A 20,365-nucleotide genomic window follows, 5' to 3' on the forward strand; every position below is an offset into this window, starting at 1 on the left:
ATTCTGTCGCGAACTCGTTTAAGAGAATCCGCCAATCAGCCAGTCAGTCTCGGTATAGGCTAAATCATTTATAGACTTGCACAATCACCATTCCATCACGTTTGACATCATGACAGACAAACATCTACCGCGCTCGATACAACAAAAATGAAGATAACAAAAGTTCTACTAGTCACATTCACGTCGCTGCTGGTACCTAGCAACGCCGGAGGTGTAAATGTTACCACCGTCAATGGACGACCGCATTGCGAAGTGACCGCGAATGGCGACGAGATCAACGACGTGCCAAATATCTTGGAAGCCTTTGATGAATGCGGTACCTCGGGAACCATTACTTTTCCAGAAGATCAAGAATATTGGATCGCCGAGAAATTGAACCCTGTAGTCAATGATGTTCTTATTAATTGGAGCGGAAAGTTCAAGGCAGGTGGACCCATGACTGATGCAATGAGTCCATCGATACTAACATATTTTAGTTTTCCGATAACATCACATACTGGAGGAACAATTCATATCCCATCCATTTCCAGAACCACTGGGCTGGCTTTGTACTGACAGGCGACCACATCACAATCTATGGCAATGGCACTGGTGGCGTCGACGGCAATGGCGATGTATGGTACACGGAAGAGGCCGGTTCGACTCAGCCAGGACGTCCTATGGTATGTGCACAGAACAAGGGCATCGCTGGATATTTCTGACCTTTTGCAGCCTTTCGTACTGTGGAATGTGTCAAATGTAGTCGTCGAAGACTTTTCCATCTGGCAGCCCCAACTGTGGTCGTTCAACATCATGAATGGAACAAACATTTCTGTCACAAACTTGTATGTTAACGCGACTGCAAAAAAAGCGCCTTCAGGGTATAATTGGGTTCAGAACACTGACGGCTTTGGTGAGTTCCAGTCTGGGAGACTACATAATAGTTTTATTGACTTGAAGCAAGATACCATGGATGTGAGAAATCTGACACTCAGAAATCTCACATATACCGGAGGTGACGATTGCATCGCCGTCAAGCCGCGTTCCTACGACATTTTGATTGACGGAGTTACTTGCACTCGTGGCAACGGCATTGCAATTGGAAGTCTGGGGCAATACCTTGAAGACTCGAGCGTAGAGAACGTTGTTATTCAAAACACCAAGGCAAGTAGCTTCTGTATATATGACCAGTCATGTTATTCCTGGACTGACCATCTCTTCAGGTACCAAACACCAAAATCGGCGTCTACATCAAGACTTGGGTAGGCGAGCTGGTGGTACAGGACAACTACGAGAGCGACAACCAGCCACGAGGTGGCGGCTGGGGCAACGTGACCAACATCACCTTGGCCAACTTTGACGTGACGGGCGCGACCCGGCCCTTTTACATTGACCAGAACAATGGCAACAATGGCTCCGACACCAAGGGCACGAGCAACATGCTCATCTCGGACGTTTATCTGCGGGATTTCCACGGTGTGCTCTCGGGATCCGGCAATACAGCGACACTGAGCTGCAGTAAACGGAACCCGTGTTATAATATCTTCTTTGATAATATGACCGAGACAGGGTCTGGTGGTCAGGCGCTGGTGGGTTCCTGTTCCAACACGGAAGACGATGGAATTCATGGACTTTCCGGATGTTAAACGAGGGGGCACCTAGTCTTGATACACTCCACATTCATCATGGCAAGTAATTGTTCACAAAAAGCGAATGATTCGTGCAGAAACCATAATTTCATCACATGCATCACAAGGAACGAAGGAGGTTTCCTTTACTGGACAATTATAGTATGCGATACGCTACATACTCGAATGTCATACCCTAGAGATTATCTCTCCTGACATTGGGCCATGTGCCACCAAGTCATGTGCCTCATTCCATGTTTTCGTTATTGAATCGCATCACATCTCACCACACTGAGCGATGACCACGTCCATGTTGGGAACGTCCTTGCCTCTGTATCCCGTCTTGGTAGCTTCCATCTTCTTTACGATATCCATGCCGTCAACCACCTTGCCAAAGACGACGTGTTTGCCGTCGAGAAAAGGGGTAGGCACCGTGGTGATGAAGAATTGCGAACCATTCGTGCCGGGACCAGCATTCTTGGGGTTTCGTGTTAGATATCTCGGTCATGCGTTGCATAGGGGGTTTTATAACTCACCGCCATTGATAGTAAGCCGGGCTGCTCGTGCTTTAGGTTGAAGTTTTCGTCGGCAAAGGCCTTGGTACCATAGATACAAGTGCTGCCGGTGCCATCTCCATTCAGAAAATCGCCACCCTGGCACATGAAGTTGGGTATCTGGTTTAGACTTGTTAACAAATATTCGTCGCTGAACCAGTCATGCGTGTTTCTTACTATTCTGTGGAACTTTGATCCCTTGTACCCTTGAGGCCGGCCCATTGAGTTCTTGGACTCGCCGGTGCAGAATTGACGGAAGTTCTCGGCTGTCTTGGGGACTACATCCTGGAAGAGCTCGAATGTGACTCTACCCAGAGGTTCACCTGTGAGGAATTGGAGGTCAGAACCAATGCGTCCACCTCGAATGATGTGGTATGGTATAGGGTGTCACGTGACACTCCAAGGAGTAGTATAAACCGGTAGTATGAACCAACGAGGTTCAATGTGTGGGAATGACTAGGCGCTTCTACTTACCTCCAAGGGTGATATCGAAAAAGACCCTGTATTGGAGTACGTGCGTTAGTTTCCCTCATACATGATAGTACTTGCTGCTGTTCTGCACATGCACAACGGTAAGTGTTCGGCGATCGGATCGACAAGACGACAGCACGAAACCGCCAAAGGGAGAAAACTCGGGCAAAGAATTGCGGTAGTAAACTCACAAGGGATTTCCCGAAGCAGGGAGCTGAGTGGGGGCCATGGTTATGCTGTGGTGTTAGTGTGGAATAGAACGGCTGGGCAGAGGTTGACACTGATTATTCGTCCTGCCAAAAACAAACTCCCAACGTTTCGGCGCTCCGATATCTGTCACTACGAGGGATCCGGCCACTAGAATTCGGGTGTGTCTGTCTGTTGTGTGAGGCGTTGGAACGAGGTTGGGGAACCCGCTCGGGAACTGGAATCATCTTTTTTCTCAAGCTTGCTCCAAAGCCGGGAGGCGACCCACTTGATTGGACATTGCAGTAGCGGCTGCGTTAGCGCTGAGCGCGGGGCAGGATGCGGGCAGGCAGAGGCAAAACCACTTAAACGCGGGGCATTCTTCTGCAAACTGCTGTCCCTCTGGAGCAGTATGCAACGTCGATGGGGGTTGTCACATTTTCACATTGGAGGGCGAGCAAAGACGTTGCAGTTGTTTTGCATATCGGTACTTTTTGGACGCACATGACAGTAGGTTCATTCCAAATTCAACCACCATGTGCCACTTTGGGGACGGTGATGATATCAGATCACATTGAAGAGTGCTCAATCACCTTGGTGACTCCCAAATTCCTTACCAAATTGTTCGGATGGAGAGGCATCCGGGGATTTGACTTGGCCCTCTAAAAAGCGTTAGGCGATCCTTCTCCCAAGCAAGCAAGTCTGCTCAGGTAATCATGAGCACATGAAAACTCCACAAACAGTTGAAAAGGACCCCAAAGACGATGGACATGCCCAGACAAGCCAAGGTACAACATTCTAAACCGACCGGGCTCGACTGGTCTGTCCTTGGGCAGACATTAGACACGACGGTGGAAAGCTTGTCGCTTATCTGTCTTCCGAGTCACCAACTCCTGCGACTGTCTGCTGTTGACACACAAAGATCATCGGCTTATCGCTCTGGCTAGAAGATCGTGGGCTACTACCTACCTACTCTTGCTATTGGCTCGACGCGCATGACCTCATTGAACACAAATTTGTGGACTCCGACTTTTGAGGATAACAAATTTGGTAGTAGTGTCGTGTTCAAAGGTCTCGTGAACCCCGTGGAGTTTTCTGCAGCCTACCTACCCACCAACCGTGTATCAGTCTGGGGTATGGGGGGCTATGTCTGTTAATGCCAAGCCCTTGTCGTATACTACTATAGTACTTGAATGCATCATCTCTAGTCAAGTGGTGGGGGGTTAAGGGGTGCTCATCGTGGGAATAGTATGGATTTATTTGCCCTTGCTGCACACAACATTCTATGCTAAGCCGGTATTCCCTCGTAGCCGACGCGCCGACTTGCACATATACAGATACAAAGCTGACCGTCCGGCAATCACGGAAAGCACTCCGACGCCCGCTTACTTAGAAGAAGCATGCCATTACTTATGGTACGTAGACACTATCAAAGACACTGCAAGCCTGGTCTGATATATATGGAAGCAAAGTCAAAAAGCGTGCTGTCAAAATTGCCAAGTCCGCATGTCAAAATGTAATGATAGTGGAAACAACGGTCCAACCCAATAACGATTTGTTTGGGACGGTATGAGATTTACTACTGATTTGTCAATGGGGGGCGGGCGGTTCATGAAATGCCAAGTCTGTCAGAGCATGTCCTGGCATTTTGGCGATAAACTGCCTACTATAGGTTGTAACGGCGCTACTAGCCTTATGCTTGATTGAAGTCTGGGGTTGATTGTTGCACAGTTCCCATTTGCGGCAGGTATTCTCGTCTTTTTGCTGCGGGCGCACATGCGCAAATACTGCGTTATCAGACCTGGTTGCCCCTTGAGGCTTGTCTCCATGAATCACGTAAGAACAAAGCCACAATGTAGTGTATTATACTGCTGACAAGGGCTTCCTGGTATGGTTATTGTGTAGATCCGGACAAGATGTACTTCCATATCTAGATCAAGAGCATTCCAAATACTCCTCAATGGTGCGCAAGCATCTTTCTGTGCTTACAGGTCCTCAGCCTCTGCCGCAGGAGCCGTGATCTTCAACAAGACCAAGAAAGTCGTGGTGATATTAGTCAATTACTTCCATGATTGTCATGTTCGCCATGTGAGAGCAATTGCACTCGCGAAAAGCATTACTCATTTCACGGGATTAAACTATATTTTCGAAATTTCTGAAACTTACAGACGTACTTTTTACACATGGTCGCTAGTGGGGCCTCGACGGGTTTCATATATTGACGTGGAGCTGCCATTTCTTTCGTGCCGCCCTGCATTTGGCCTTGCGCCACATGGACACATGAGTTTTCAAACACAGTATTGCAAACATGACTGCCGGAATGGTCAAATAAGCCCTTGCGTGTGTATACGGTCTTGGGATATTTATGGTCATTCGGAACGTGCCCTTGGACCGTAGGATTTTTGGGTTTCGGGACAAGCAAGCAATCTCGTTTACATGAGCCGCCAGAAAAAAACAATTGGAATGGAAAAATTAACAGCTGAGCCCGAAATGGTTCCCTTTTGGCTGCTCAGCCTTTCGGGGTCTCGACCCCTGCGGTGCCTCAGAACGACAGCGACGGCCGCTGATCATGTGTAAGCCGGGCAACGCAAGGCATGCCTATCTCGTTGTACCAAGTCTTTCAGCTCAGGCGCATGACAGATATGCCCATGGATGCGCGAATGCGCCAATCTACTGGCAACGCAGCCGAGTGCCCGGTAGTAATGCTAAAACAGCGAGATCCTGTGTATCCATTTCAGAATGCCCATCAAGATTGAGACCTACTGAATTCCCCCTAGCCGTTGCGCGGTAGGGCAAAGTATTTGAACCTTGGGTACTGTAATTCTCCCTAGACACATAGAAGTCAAAATGAAAGAAGAAATACAAGAAAAAGAAGAATCTTGCAAATCAACGTGAACCCTCGAGCAGCTCCACGATTCTGTGCATTGACAGGCCGCCTTATTCCTGGCCCTGCTGACGATCCTGGGTGTTCTGACGCAAGAAGTTCCCACCAAAATCCACAGCCCTGCAGTCTTTACGAAAGATAGGACAAGGTGCACTAAAATAAAAAAGAAATCCTGCCGCAAGGATTCCGAAGCGTAACTTTTATCATTGTCGTGCAGGCGTTGCAGGAACCGACGGATGGCTTGAAGTTGCATCTGTGCCGATATTGAAATCAAGAAATATGAGAGACAAGCTCATTTTACCATGTCCCATGGCAGTACGTTGATAAGGTGACAATCTTGTCACACTGGAAGAGAAGGGGAAAAAAAAAACCCCCGTGCCCTTTTGGATTTTCGAGTCAGTAGGGCCTAGATTTCGGGTTAGCCGTGCAGTTGCTACTGCTTTGGGTCTCTGTGTGATTGTGTAGAGGAGCGCAGGTGGATTAATAGCGCGCACTTTGGTGTCGGTCGTTCTGTCCCTGGATGAGTAGTTTGGGCAATGGTGGCGGCGCTGGTGAGTTACCAAGCGTTTCTCGACGCTCAAATTTCGGTACCAGGACCACGAGGCCGTCGAGCTAAGAGTGAATCGACGGGGAGGCTAAAGTTAGAGGCGCCTGCTTTCCGCCCGTTTCGATTGTGAATTCCGGCTTCTTCTTTTGGGGATAACTCGGATTTTCACAAGTCTACTAGATGAATGACCGAGTCCATGCCATGTGGTTTTTTCTGGCTGATGAAGATGTTGACGAAACGGAACCAAAAAGGCTGAAAACAGCATCTAGTTTCCGCATCCACAGCCGCAATAGATACAAGCGTACTTTCTTATTAGAAAGGCACGAACAAAGGCATTAAACAGCCTGCAGATAACCCATGCAGAGGGAAAGCAGGGGCGCATATCCAGCCAACGAACAAATCGAGTCGCTCATCCATCAGTGCTCCCCTGTCCAGCGTGCCACAATAATAGTAGTTTATGGAGAAAGAGGCCCTGGGATGCACGGTCGGTTCCCAGAACTTCAGAGTTTCCGACTACGCTAGAAGGAGTGCGCTAAAAGGCCGTACCCAAGTCCAAGCCCGACCACCCCGCGAGCGAGCGACGGGTTTTCTTCCAAATGTTGGTCGGTTTGGTGACTGGTCAGGCCCTCAAAAGTCCACATTCCACAAGTGCTTCTTAAGCTGCAGTGCGCATCGAGTTGTAACTTGCATTCCATTCCCTTTGGGCGTATGCACAGACACCAACCCAGCCCACACTCGCATCCCAGATCATGAAGCGCGTAACCTTGGCCGATTTCCTCGATTCAGACCCCTGTACATGTACATTCCTTTCCCCAATCCCATCCCATCCATCGCCTCTCCCCCCCTCCCTCTTCACACACAAGCCGCCCTCTTTTTTAGTCTTTCCATCTTGTCTTTTCCGAGTCTCTCCCATTCACTTCCCTTCCCCTTCAATAACACACCCTTTGACGCGGCAATTGTGCTGACGAAACTGCGCCTGGCGAGCAGCAAGAAAAAAGTGGGTGCCTCTCTCTGCAAAACTCCACCTTCCAGCCTGTTCCGTTTTGAGTCTGACCTTAATAACCTCAGCCCACCCCTTCCCAAATACATTACTTATCTGCTGCCCGCTGCTGCTGCTACTTTCTCACGCTCTTGACTTAGCCCACCCGACCTGCCCGCAGCGCCCGCCCGCCCCGGTCTGGTTTCTTGCGGTTCTCGTCACCACAACCAAATCTTGCCTCTGTCGCCTCGTCGCCGCGCCCTCTTTCAGATCTGCTTTTCTACTTGACTGTACGAAAAAGCGATTGCATCCACGCGCGCGCACATATCCACACATAAGCGACATTTCTGCCAAGGTCCACCTCCCCCGTAGTTAAATGGAAAGGTCATATTAAAGAAGCGGGCCGGTGATTGCGAGCAATACTCCGCCAAAACGGATTGGTTCGTTGGTACCATTCGTACCACCAACCTGCCCACTTTACGGGTTTGAGAGTCCATTCCATCTTCCAGCTTTCGCTCGACCATCAGCATTCGAGATGGCCATCATCGATCAGGCCTTTCTCGACGGCGCCCATGCCGTCGCAAGGGCTGTCGCGCGGCAGGCCACAGACACAACCACTGCAGCCGTCACGTCCGCCATCTCTTCGGCCATCAGCAGCGCCACATCGGCAGCATCCACGGCAGATGCATCATCCATCACCAGTTCGGCGGCATCGCCTACATCTACCTCAAGTGACTCTACTGATCCAACCTCCACCTCAAACCCGAACAATGGAAACAGTGGTGGCTCGGGAACGAGTTCTCCCCTGCTATTTTTCGTCGCTCTCGGATTTGGTGTAGTCTTCACAAATCTTTGGTAAGAAGAATAAATCACTGCGCAGCAGGAGGACAAGATTCTCCGCCGCAACTAGTCGATGAATTTTAGGCTGATAAAAACTACCAGGATCATTGTTGGTGTTAAGTACTGCTTCCGATACAATGCTCGCAACCGTCAATTGCGTGGGCTTGACGAGAATGGAGAGCCTATCAACCTGGAGAATATGCCCACCAGGCCTCACCGTCGTCGTCGTGAGAAGAAACTCATGACCATGGATGAGGTCAACGAAAAGTTCCCCATGATGAAGTACAAGACATGGGTTGCTGGTCGTGCAAAGGATGGCCTGCCCACGGCAGGAGGTGTTTCAGCACCACCAAGTCGAGCCGGCAGCGTCAGAAGCGTGGAAGGAATTGTTCCCGATGTGCCTGCCAAGGAGATGGGCTCTGCCGACGACATTAAAACAGCTGCAGATGTCCCCAGAACTTCGGATTCTGCGGATGCGACTCATGATCATGACAATGCTCTCACTCAGACTCAAACACGCGGAAGTATCATGACCAAGGATCCAGATCGGGCACACGCTAGCGACGACGAAGAGGACGATGACCACATCAATGCTGCTGTTCCACCTGAGCTTCTCGCGACCTCTGGAGACACATGCGCCATCTGTATCGACGGTCTCGAGGACGATGACGATGTTCGTGGTCTGACTTGTGGTCATGCTTTCCATGCTGTCTGTCTCGATCCCTGGTTGACGAACAGAAGGGCTTGTTGTCCACTTTGCAAGGCTGACTACTATACACCAAAGCCCAGACCGCCTCCTGCTGACGGTGACCCCAATCACCCTGCAGCATCAAATTCTGCCGACCCAGGCAGGAACAACAATCGTATGAACATGCCTCGCCAGCCACAAAGATCCCTTGCCGGCTGGACTCTTAGGGATGGCCCGCGTTCCATCTTGGGGCGTTACGGAACTAGCCCCACAGATAGGTATGCCCAGCCGAGAGGGAGCGGACGCGATAGGAGACGTCCAGCAAATAGCCAGGGCAACAGTCGTACGACTCAACGCAGCAATGGTCGTTCCAACCGGACCACGCCGTCTACTGCCCCGGCGACCGCCTCGGCTGAGGGACAAGCATCGCAGGGTGGCTGGCTCAGCCGAGTTAGGAATCGACTTCCCACAATTAGACAGAATGCCAGCGCTGCTGAGCCAACTGCTGCGAGTGCCAACAACGCAGCGGCAGCAGCGACTACGCCGTCCCAGCTCGAGGCAGGTACGCGTTCGGCCAGCTGAGATTCTGTTTTTTAATATACACACACATTCGTCTGTACCAATTCACGACCTTGACGAAATATTTTGACACCGCGGCTATCTCCATTTGGAAGCGGCACTCATTCACAAGTGCACATTCCGTTTATACTGTACCTTGTGACAACTCTGAGTGAAGCGGGAATGTTACGGATATTCATAGAACTTTGGACATAGCGGGGAGTTTGTCTCTGTTATGGTGCATTTCTGATTTGTTGGGGGAAATTATATCTCCCTGCTGTAGGGATTCTGCAACGTGGTATATTGCATCTCGAGGTTACTTACTCAGGAGAGGATTTGTCTTTTTCTGTTGCCTCCTGCTAGGGAAGGGTAATGGCGAATTGGAGTTTGGCGAAGCAAGCAACATTTCTAGCATGAGAGGAATTCTACTACTATTAAATTATTCTCAAATTACCTTTGCAAGGCTCAGATGATACGCCCTACCAGTTTGTTCTGCATGTTTGAAGAGCGTGACTTGTTCCGAATTCCTCTTAATTTCCATGCATGAGTAATTCTAGCTCTGTCGGTAAAAATATTTGTCGCCTTTAGATGATTCGAATAAACCGAGTAGAAATCTACGAAGCCTAATAATTAGTTGCCCCAGATACACTAGGCGAGCTCGCCAAATCCACGAGGTAGGTACATTCCAGATCCTCGTGGGGGAGCTACAGGAACTTCCCCTTACTAAACCGTCCGCCAAAGTCGGCCGCTTTATTCATGAGCTCCTTGCGCTGGGCAGTGCCAATTTTACTGCCGCTCCGCATGTCCTTTTCCCAGTCAAATCCGCGCTTGCTTGGATCGTCCTCCTCTGCCTCGATGCGCCCTCCCTTGCCTCCCTCGCGCTTCTGGTGCTCGGCGTACAGGCTCGGCCCCCGCGCCGCTTCCAGGTTTGCCCGAATCTGATCCGCCTTGGCTTGCTCCTCCTTGGACAGTCGGTCTGCGCCGCCGCCGCCGCTCTGTACGCCATTGCTACTGCTCGAGGCCGCGCCGCCGCGGCCTAGAACTGCATTCTCAAGTCGTTGCCGCTTCTGCTCCGGTGTCTCGGTCCATATACTGTTGATTTCGCCCGCTGCACCACCACCTCCACCACCACCCCCTCCAGACCGCGGGCCCGAGTTGAACTTGCGCGCCTTGATCTTGGTGGGATCCGCGGCTCGCGCGGATCCGGCCGTGGGCGGCGCCAGCATCCAGTCGTCGCGCTGCGGAGCCTTGGGGTTGGCGGCTTCGAGGGCAGCGGCTTCAAGTGCTTGGGACTGCCGGGCCAAGTGGGCGTTGGAGGTTGGCAAGGCCGGGCCGTAGTCATCATCCGAATCGTCCGAGTCGTTGTTGTCGTCATCGTCATTGGGTGATCCCGACGGCCGTTCAAATAGTGGCCCCGGAGGTGGTGCCGGGCCTAGTATACGTCTTGTCGGTGGTTCGGCTGAGGGGCCGATCGGTTTTGATGTAGGCTTTTGCGCTGGCGGCGGTGCTGGGCCGCCGTCGGAGTCCTCATCATCGTCGTCGAGGGGTATTTCATTGTTGTTGGTAGTAGGAAAAGTTGGGCCAATCGAGGGACCTATCGAGGGACCTATGGAAGGGCCTATTGTTGGCCCGGCAGAAGGACCCGACGAGGCCTTTGGTATCGAAGGACCATATTCATCTTCCGAGGAGTCATCACCTAATGTGATCTCATCTTGGTTTGTGGGGGCTCGCTTGGGCGGAGGCGAGTCTGGGTTTCCCTCGTCCTCTGGAGTGCGCTTGCGCTTGGTGAGATGCGCCGGCAGCTGAGGTCCTATAGAGGACATGTTTGACAGATATTGATGCAAGCTCTGACAATGTTACTGCTCAGATGTTGTAACAATTGTTCAGAGCCGTTTTCTTTAAGTAAAGATGTTGAAAGATGCTCAATTCAGTTTCTGAGGTGATAAGTTAACTTGATTTGCTGAACTGGAATTCGCAATGCGACGCGACAGGTACTCGGTCGCTCTTGTAAAGTAAAGAAAGCACTGGCCAATGATGTAGTGCTTGGCCAGGATGATCAGCGACCCCGACAAGCCCGTGCTTGTGTGCTAGCTTCGCGGGGGCGGCACAGTTGCTGATTGGGCGCTGCAGGGCGCTGAGCTTCGCTGCTGCTGCAAGGCAAGAAGGACAAGGCAGAACTCCAAAAGAGCTCACGGCTTGCGACGAGCCTCTTATTCGCCGCATTACTTGTAGTCACCCTAGCCCTCGATTATTGTTTGTTCACAAGTCTACAGGTGCTACTCTATTTCGGGATCATACAACCCAGACCGAGATACTTGGCCCAGATAACAGTACCTCTCACTTGGCTCTAATCTCAAGCTTCTTCGAACTACATAGGCAGGGGCTACATCCTTTATAAAGCCACCCGCAGCGAACGGGCGATAACCCAAAACTATTCTTCCCGGACGAGCATGAGTCGCACAATGCTGAGTCAATGAGAAATTCGAACCAGTGGAGGACGATGAACGAGTACAATGGCCGACAACTACACAGATCCCCTGCCCACCGAGGATCCGGCCACCTCTAGCGATGAGGAAACAATCAAGGGCGACCAGGATCAAGACCATATTGCTGAGATACTTGAGGAAGAGAGACAAGAAGATGCTGCCACTGCACCGCCTGAGAGCCACGGGCCTATAGCCACTCGATATCGTCAATTGCTGCGAGACCAAGATGATACTTCTGATTCAGGGTCCGCCGAAGGGTTGCCCAGAAGAGTGGGCAGCCCAATTGACTCGCTACTCTCTGTGCCCGACGACAGCCCTTCGGTCCAAGTGAGTCCTTGATTGCGATCTCAAGGGCGTGCCGACTGACAAGTCTCGCAGGGCTCTGGTATAAGCTCCCCTGGTAGCAGCATCCTTCCTTCACTTGCTTCACGGCCGGGCCTTAGCAGTCCAACACCCTCCTTCCGGCCGTTCGATAGACGATTCCAATCACGCATAGCATCGCCATCTACATTATCACCACGACCATCGTCTCCAGCTTTCTTGACCGGCCATAGCCGAACCGGGTCCTTGAGCAGCCAGATGCTCCTCGATAATGGCGAAACGGATACCCCCTCTCCCCCCTGGGAAGTAGTTCGATGGACAAGACTCAAGAAGTTGAACTCGCAGGCCTTCTCAGAAGCTGGAAAGCGCAACTTTGGGTTGCCTACATGTATTGCCGTTTCTGCTTCGATAGTCCTGGGCACTTCCAAGGGCATAATCTTAATGTTTGATTACAACCAGAACCTGAAAATGATTATTGGGCCTGGGACAAAAGGTGGGTGTTTCTGAGTGCCTCCCTACAGACTCCTATATGCTGATTTCTTCCTAGCTGTTGAGTCGGGACCAATCACCGCAATCGCTATTTCTGCTGACCATACTACACTTGCTGGAGGTCACGCAAATGGCAACATCTTCACCTGGGACACTAGCAGGGCGTCGCGGCCATTTCTATCGATACCTCACTTGGACCCAAACCAGCTCCAGAACAGGACGGTAGATGGCCATGTGCCTGATGTTGCCATTACCCACCTAGGATTCTTGGGTACTCGACACACTGCTCTAGTTTCCGCTGATGACAAGGGCATGGCTTTTTCTCATTTGGCGACAAGGGGTACTGGTGCCTTGGGAAGGACAGTCAAGACAGTGAGGATCCTCGGACGTTACCCTCATGCTCCGCCACCACCCGGAAAACCCCTAAAGCCCAGTACGGTCCTGGCATTTGCACCTCTCCCACTCGGGAACGTAGATCGCGCCACAGATTCCATGGGGCTAACAGCGATGTTGACTCCGTATCTCCTGGTCATTGTGTCTACTACACCAGTAGCGCAGACACAACACAAATCAGCACGGCCCAAAGATGTTGCACCTCACAGCGCTATGAGCGGTTGTCTGGCATGGTTCCCAGCCGTCAAACTCAAGGTGCCAGATCCAAGTACCGGTAACACCATGTCCAAAGCCAAACTTGTATACTGTTGGTCAAATGTTTTGACTGTCCTTGACGTGGATGAGATTCCAACCGACAAGGACAAGCCACCGGCCCTCAAATTCAAGGCAAGGAGCAGATGGAAGTGCGAAGAAGCGATCGTCGCCGTTCAATGGCTTAGTCGCTCGGTCCTGACGGTCCTGACAATTTCTCAACGGCTCATCGTACTGGAGGATCGAAGTATGCGAATGACGGAGGCTTTTGATCTTATTCACAAGCACATCTATCATACCGACCTCTTTTCGAAACAGCTACACAGCCTGGTCGAACAGCTCGACGAAGAAGATACATCAATGCATGGCGTTGTCGCGGATGCTTTCTACATGAGTCTCAAGGCCTACAAGGGGCGCATGTTTCTGATGGGCTTCAACGATGTATCAATTGGTGCCTTGTCAAACTGGGCTGACCGTCTCATTGCATTGATGGAAAATGGTGATTATGTTGGAGCGATTCAGTTAGCAACTTCATATTACACCGGAGATGCTGACAAGCTTACTGTCGGTCTGCCGGAGGACACAGAGCTGCGACACAAGATGGTCCATGATAAATTGGTCGAAATCATGAGTGCGTCCCTGAAGTATGCCTTTGGTCAGAGACAAAAGAACCTTGCCTCTGCTGATGACGGGCATCTACAAGACTTAGCAGAGACTTGCTTTGTTGCTTGTAACAGTATTGGCGACTTGGACTTTCTTTTTGACGAAATGTGGGAGTGGTACGAAGATGGCGATGCCGAAGGCATCTTTCTTGAGACATTGGAACCATATATTCTGGATGCAACAATCAAGATCGTGCCGCCAACAGTTGTCAAGGCCATGGTCACCCACTATGTGAGCAAAGGCTGGGAAAGTCGACTCGAGGAGCTGATCTGCCACATGGAGACGGCGACACTCGACATTGACGAGGTAACACTGCTTTGTAAGCAACATGGTCTGTATGATGCTCTGATTTATGTATGGAACCAGGCGCTCAGGGACTACGTTACGCCAATGATCGACCTGGTCACTCTTCTCATACCCATCACACAAGACAACAATCCTGACTCCGGCACTCTTATGAACGATGAAATTTTCGGTGTAAACGCACTGAAAATGTTTCCATATCTGTCATATACTTTGACCGGAAGGGTATACCCTACAGGAGAGATCATGGATGACCAGACAGCTGCTCAGGCCAAAGCCGAGATATATTGGTTCTTGTTCTCTGGCAAAATCGTTGAGTGGCCCAAGGGCAGCAACAAAGTCTTTCGTACCATGCCAATCCAGAGCGAAGAACCATCATTCCCGTACCTACGTATGATCTTGAAGTTTGATGCCCCAAGTTTCTTGAGTGCACTCAATGAGGCTTTCGAAGACTCGTTTCTCAATGAATCTCAGGAGAAACACTTGAACGGAGGTACCGGCAAAGATTTACCAGAAGAGCAAATATTTGGTCTCACGGTTGATCGCCAATACATAATCTCCATTCTTCTGGAGATTATGAATCCGGATGACTTTGCGTCCGAGGATACAATCTACCTGGATATGTTTATCGCGCGTAACTTGCCAAAGTTCCCGCAATACCTGATTTTGCCGGGATCAATCTTAAACAAGGTTGTCACCGGATTATGCAACTATCCCGGTGCAGACCTCGCTGATGATGCTCAATTGAGTGCCGAGTATCTCCTTTCAATACACCATCCTCCAGATATGGAGCCATTGATGCCTTTGTTCAAGAAAGCTGGTTTCTTTCGCATTCTCAAACGTATCTACAGGAACGATAAGCAATACGGCAAACTCCTCGAGACATATTTTGAGGATCCCGAAGACCAGGAAGAAGTCTTTGATTGCATTGGAGAATGCCTTCGAGCTCAAATTGGGGTTACGAAACGGCAGATCCAGGAGGTCCATCAAGTGATCAAGCAGCACTCGAGGGATCTCGTTGAGCTCAGCGCAGATAAGGCGGCTCAAACTCTGGGCACGTATGCCCCCGAGTTGCATCAACATGTCCTGACCTCTTTGTCTGAAAGCACTGAACTCCAATACGAGTACTTAAAAACACTGCTGGAACCCGAAGACGAAGCACCCTTTGACGTCAATGGGACAATTGATCAAGACTTCATTGAACAATATGTTCAGCTCATGTGTCAGTATAATCCTATCCATGTCTCGGACTACGTAAGCCTTGTCCAGGCTACAAACTTGAGACTTGATAGATTATTGCCGACTATGGAGGAGACCGGCGTCATTGACGCGGCTGTCATCCTCATGGCTCGTGAAGGGCAGGTTTCTGACGCCATGGACCGTTTGATCAAGCATCTCAACACTCTTGAATCAGCGTTGCAGGGCCTCCTCGCTGGTTCTAATGGGCATGGCGAAGAGGCCAATCTTCAAGAAGCTGCGGAAGATCTCCTTCTCGGCCTGCAAAAGTATACCCATGTTGGCATATGGCTCTGTCAAGGGCAAATGAAGACATCAAAGAAGCTCACCTCTCTGCAGAGACGGCAAAGCTCACCTGCAATCAATGATCTCAATGCTGAGGAGAAGCTCTGGCTGAGCTTGATAGACGCAACTGTGCAAATCACCCGCAGGCTCACGTCTATTGTGGCATCGCCTCTCCAGAAGAACAAGATTGCTGCTGCACATGACTTTGATGCGGAAAAACTGGTGGCACTGTTGCGATCTTTGGTCCAACACACATTTACTGCTCTACTTACCGCAACCTCGGCGCAAAGCGTCTCGCCGACATCGTCTTCTCGCCTGCTTTCTACGTCAGGCGGTTCACTTACTTTCCTCAGGATCTTGAAGGCCTTCCTCACTCAGGCGGCAGCTACATCACCCAACTTGGCAGATCTTCGCGCGGTGCTTTCTTCCATATTCTCAGCTTATGCCTACGAAGAATCCATATTGCGTCTCTCAAATCGCCTACTGGAGCAGCAGCTCTTTGTAAATGTCCAATCTGCCGTACAGCTAAGACAGCGTGGATGGCGACCCAAAGGTTCCACCTGTGAAGGATGTGGGCGGAGAATATGGGGTCCAGGCGTACAAGGCAACGTTTTTGAGGCGTGGGAAGAAAAACAAGCCATTGAAGAGAGGAAGAGAGAGAAGAAGAAGGCTGCAAAGGCTGCTATTGGTGCGCCTGAAGAGAGGGGAGATAAGGGCAAGGCACCTACGCCAATCACCACACCACGAGAATACTTTGAGTTCTTCGGGCCGAGGGATCCGCTAAAGGACGCAGCTGACCGAGTGGCCGACGATGAACTTGGGGGGTCATCAAATGAGCCAGTTGGCGGCGAGGGCCGGAGCAGGGAGCAAGCTCTTGGCCCACTAGTTGTGCTGGCTTGCAGGCACATATACCACCAAAGCTGCCTGGATCTATTACAGTCCCAGAAGGTAGACAAGCATAGAACAGTGGATGACTATGGAAGGGAGATCAAAGAGTATAGATGTCCTATCGACGGATAGGTTCTATGCGCGTATTGTATCTTGTTTCACAAGGTTTAGATGAAGAATACCACGTGGTTATGACATTGCAGCGACAAATCTCGGCAAAAGGAACAGTGCACTGTTTGATTGTTGATGTATATGGGGGATATCCATTCGACCGGGTCCCCGGGAATGTGACAGACGCAACGCTCTGCTTGCTTCTGATTGAAGATGGGAATATTCGAGTTGTGCTGACAAAAGCCTCAGCAGTGACATGCAGGAGTCAGAATGTGTGACGCATGATGTGCTTACCCACCCGCGCAGAGCAGCATTGACATGCATGTTGGTACCTGACGATCAGGCTTTGGCCAGCATGATCCACGAATCTCCTTTCATTGGCATGAATATAAAATGTCAGCTGCTCTTGCGCCATCGAACTCCAGCACGAGCCAATACCGATGATGTGAAAATATTCCGACCAATAGCGCCAGTGTAAGTTCCGGGGTGCATAAGCGAAAAGCCATAGAATTATGCCTGGTTTCCACCATTCAGGAGTGGAAAAGGTAATGGGAAACCCCTAACCCATGAGGTCCACGGAAATGGGTTAGGATCCTCCCTTGTTCTTTTCCGTATTACTGGACCCTCCTTCTGTCTTCTTGGCAGGTTCGGGTCCCGCTCCGAGTACCACTGCGGACTATAGCTCCGCGGCCGGTATTGGACGTACTGCCCGGCTGCCTTCCATTCCTCCATCGTTTTTCTAGTTTTCCAAAGGCAACGCTGATCCGCTTCGTGCCGACTTAGCGATAGGGGCCGAGTGGGCAGCGTGACAGTTTATTTTGAGGTTTACGGTGCTGCCCATGCACCGTTGCACCAATAGTGGACGGTCAGGTGGCAGTAGGGACATTTGAGCTTGAGTCGAGAAGAGATTGGATTTCCGCGACGGAATATACAGGCCAAGATGTATCTGTCCATTGCGGCGAGATCGCAATGCTGTAACCCTTTCCCGTCATGGAACGTATATAAAATGGCATCTTCCATGCGACTCTGACGATCCCCGTGATCTCGAGTTCCGACTGCGTGCGAATTACCTATGCAGGTGTTTGCAGGTGTATTTATACATCGCCTGAACAACCGGTACAATGTTGTTTCTCGGCCTCCTGGTTGTCCTTCTGTGGCTGCCCGCCACTGTTCTGGCCGCCTTTGGCTACACAGACGATGGGTCCAACTATGTGATAGACTCGGGCGCGGCGCTGGTCATCAAGGTCAGCAAGACCAACGGTGACATCACTTCCATGAAGTATAATGGAGTTGAGTATAATGGCTACGATGGCAAGAATACAGAAGTGGAGAGTGGCCTAGGAACTAGTACCGTCACTATTCAGGTAAGCTTTAATATGTTCTATCTAGCTCTTTTCCCTGATAACGGATCAAAAGAAGATCGTCTAATCAAAGAGCTAAATCTAGCAATTCTCGTCGCCAGCCTACATTATTAAAGTTACGGTTGTATACGGCACACTGAAGCATTACCTGTTTGTCCGCTACGGCAACAACAATGTGTACATCTTCACCAACAAGGCAGACTCGAGCGTGACCGTGTCGAGGTACATTGCCCGCTTTCCCGCGGGCACCTGGGATGCCGCACACTCGACCCTCGACGCCGACTACTACGACAGCAGCACGTTTATCGAGGCGTCCGATATCACCGAGGACTCTAGTGGCTATACAGAGAGCAAACACTACACTGGAAATACATACGGGCGAGTTATTGACTGTAAGTGCTTTTCAATTACCTGCCTGATTAAATTATTTAAAGTGCAGTCTGGTTGACTACTATTTCAGATGACTACGTTGGCTATACGACCGGATCTGTGGCCTGCTGGATGGTCCGAAGCAACCATGAAAAGGCATCCGGCGGTCCCTTCTTCCGTTCTCTGCTCCGCCGAGGCAGTCCTACCGGTTCCGACATCTATGAGATTTATCACTACAACATGGGACACACTGATGTCGAGCGCTTTGGTCTGCAGGGCCCGAGTGTTTTGGCGTTTACTGATGGTGGTGCGCCGAACAATGGTCTCTTTGCTCGCAAGGCTGATTGGAGTTGGTTCGACACTCTCGGAGTAAGTGGCCCGTTACTCTCTTTTTTTCTCTCCTTCTCTTTTCTTTTTTAGGAATTGTTTCCATGCTGATACATAATAAAAGATCGACGGTTGGGTCCCTTCATCTGGACGTGGTTACGCTTCTGGCGTTGGCCTCTCCAACATGAAGTCGGGTTACACCTACGTAGTTGGCCTTTCCAACTCAGCCGCTCAGTACTGGGGCACCGCCGCCAGCTCAGGCGGCGCATGGTCCATCTACGGCGTTCTGCCGGGCACTTACACGCTGACCGTCTACAAGTCGGAGCTTGAAGTATACACGGGCAGCGTTACCATTACAGCCGGAGCCGGCACAGCGGTACACACCATCACCTGCGACGACCCGACCGACGACACGGCCATCTGGCGGATCGGCGACTGGGACGGGACGCCCAAAGGGTTTCTCAACTTTGTCGACACGCCCATGAAGCCGACATATATGCACCCGTCAGACGTACGCCTGTCGGCGTGGGATCCCAGCAATTATATCATCGGCACTTCTACAGCCTCCATCTTTCCGGGCTACATCTGGGTCGACATCAACAACAACCACATTGTCTACTTCAAGCTCACATCGGACCAGCTGGCTTCGGCGCACACCATCCGCATCGGCATCACCGAGGCCTATATCAATGGCCGCCCCATGATTAGCGTGAACAGCTGGACGAGTTCCGTCACGGCCGCCACGAATCAAGCCAGTACCCGCAGCTTGACCGTCGGCACGTACCGTGGCAACAATGTCATGCTCACTTGGGAGGTGCCGGCCTCGGCATGGATACAAAGCACCAGCGAGTGGCAGGTCTTGACCATTACGGTTATTTCTGGCTCGACCGGCAGTGGCTACCTGAGCGCTGGAATTTCCGTCGACGCTGTCGATATGATATAGGATATCAAGAACAAACTATAATACGGAATATTCGGAAGAAATTGCGTTATAGAGGATCAAGAAGAAACTAGGAGTGATGAGACATGGATTGATGCAATCATTGATCTTGATATATGAATTATATTTCTAATATCATACTGTGTATATTTTCTAGACTTTCGTCACAATCACAGTGTGTTCCCCACGTCTCTCGTGTTCATGAACAACAGCTGCCCTCATAGCTTTGCTTCCATTTTCACTTTGAGGGTCTAGAACAGTGATTAGTGAATACAAATGGCTCCATTGACTTTCTTGAAGGCAAAGTTGGATTGCTGTAGGTCCACTTACAATCCTGCTCGTTCCGCATTTGTCCGTCCTGGCTTCTAGGCAGGCTGGTGTACTGCACTAAACTTGAGGTGAAAAAAGCAGACTTTCTGCGGTATTTCCACCATTGCCGACATATAGCGTCGCTTCGTGGGAAGTAAATCTGGGGTAGGTCGTATTCTGTAGGTCCGCATTCCCCAAATGGAGAACATCCGGCCAATAAAATAGAGATAATAGATGGGATACGACCCCCAACGATACTCATTGGGGTTGCTTCTCCACATTCACCCGCCCTTGACAGCTCAAACTATCAACTCTATT

The 20,365-nt window shown here is 50.6% G+C and overlaps 6 protein-coding genes across 6 annotated transcripts; 4 read left to right on the forward strand and 2 right to left on the reverse strand.

Annotated features, from left to right (window-relative positions):
* Positions 1 to 147: 147 nt before the first annotated feature.
* Positions 148 to 1,625, forward strand: PFICI_13251 (uncharacterized protein; the record flags this gene model as incomplete). Its single annotated transcript, XM_007841832.1, has 5 exons — positions 148 to 381; positions 477 to 662; positions 712 to 892; positions 944 to 1,113; positions 1,203 to 1,625. 5 exons carry the CDS (start codon positions 148 to 150, stop codon positions 1,623 to 1,625), a joined length of 1,194 nt encoding a protein of 397 aa, XP_007840023.1.
* A 258-nt stretch (positions 1,626 to 1,883) lies between these two features.
* PFICI_13252 (Peptidyl-prolyl cis-trans isomerase H) lies at positions 1,884 to 2,861 on the reverse strand (the record flags this gene model as incomplete). The annotated part of the gene is made up of 5 exons (XM_007841833.1): positions 1,884 to 2,084; positions 2,144 to 2,281; positions 2,339 to 2,484; positions 2,636 to 2,661; positions 2,824 to 2,861. 5 exons carry the CDS (start codon positions 2,859 to 2,861, stop codon positions 1,884 to 1,886), a joined length of 549 nt encoding a protein of 182 aa, XP_007840024.1.
* A 4,902-nt stretch (positions 2,862 to 7,763) lies between these two features.
* Positions 7,764 to 9,338, forward strand: PFICI_13253 (uncharacterized protein; the record flags this gene model as incomplete). Its single annotated transcript, XM_007841834.1, has 2 exons — positions 7,764 to 8,083; positions 8,171 to 9,338. The coding sequence occupies 2 exons, from the start codon at positions 7,764 to 7,766 to the stop codon at positions 9,336 to 9,338; spliced, it is 1,488 nt and encodes a 495-aa protein (XP_007840025.1).
* Positions 9,339 to 10,018: 680 nt separating this feature from the next.
* On the reverse strand, positions 10,019 to 11,137 carry PFICI_13254 (uncharacterized protein; the record flags this gene model as incomplete). The annotated part of the gene is made up of 1 exon (XM_007841835.1): positions 10,019 to 11,137. One exon carries the CDS (start codon positions 11,135 to 11,137, stop codon positions 10,019 to 10,021), a length of 1,119 nt encoding a protein of 372 aa, XP_007840026.1.
* Positions 11,138 to 11,827: 690 nt separating this feature from the next.
* PFICI_13255 (uncharacterized protein) lies at positions 11,828 to 16,762 on the forward strand (the record flags this gene model as incomplete). Its single annotated transcript, XM_007841836.1, has 3 exons — positions 11,828 to 12,127; positions 12,179 to 12,614; positions 12,669 to 16,762. 3 exons carry the CDS (start codon positions 11,828 to 11,830, stop codon positions 16,760 to 16,762), a joined length of 4,830 nt encoding a protein of 1,609 aa, XP_007840027.1.
* A 1,100-nt stretch (positions 16,763 to 17,862) lies between these two features.
* Positions 17,863 to 19,741, forward strand: PFICI_13256 (uncharacterized protein; the record flags this gene model as incomplete). Its single annotated transcript, XM_007841837.1, has 4 exons — positions 17,863 to 18,105; positions 18,188 to 18,494; positions 18,563 to 18,840; positions 18,923 to 19,741. 4 exons carry the CDS (start codon positions 17,863 to 17,865, stop codon positions 19,739 to 19,741), a joined length of 1,647 nt encoding a protein of 548 aa, XP_007840028.1.
* Between the last annotated feature and the right edge of the window lie 624 nt (positions 19,742 to 20,365).

The sequence above is a fragment of the Pestalotiopsis fici genome, assembly GCF_000516985.1.
Source record: "Pestalotiopsis fici W106-1 unplaced genomic scaffold PFICI_Scf_11, whole genome shotgun sequence".
Taxonomy (NCBI): Eukaryota; Fungi; Ascomycota; class Sordariomycetes; order Amphisphaeriales; family Sporocadaceae; genus Pestalotiopsis; species Pestalotiopsis fici.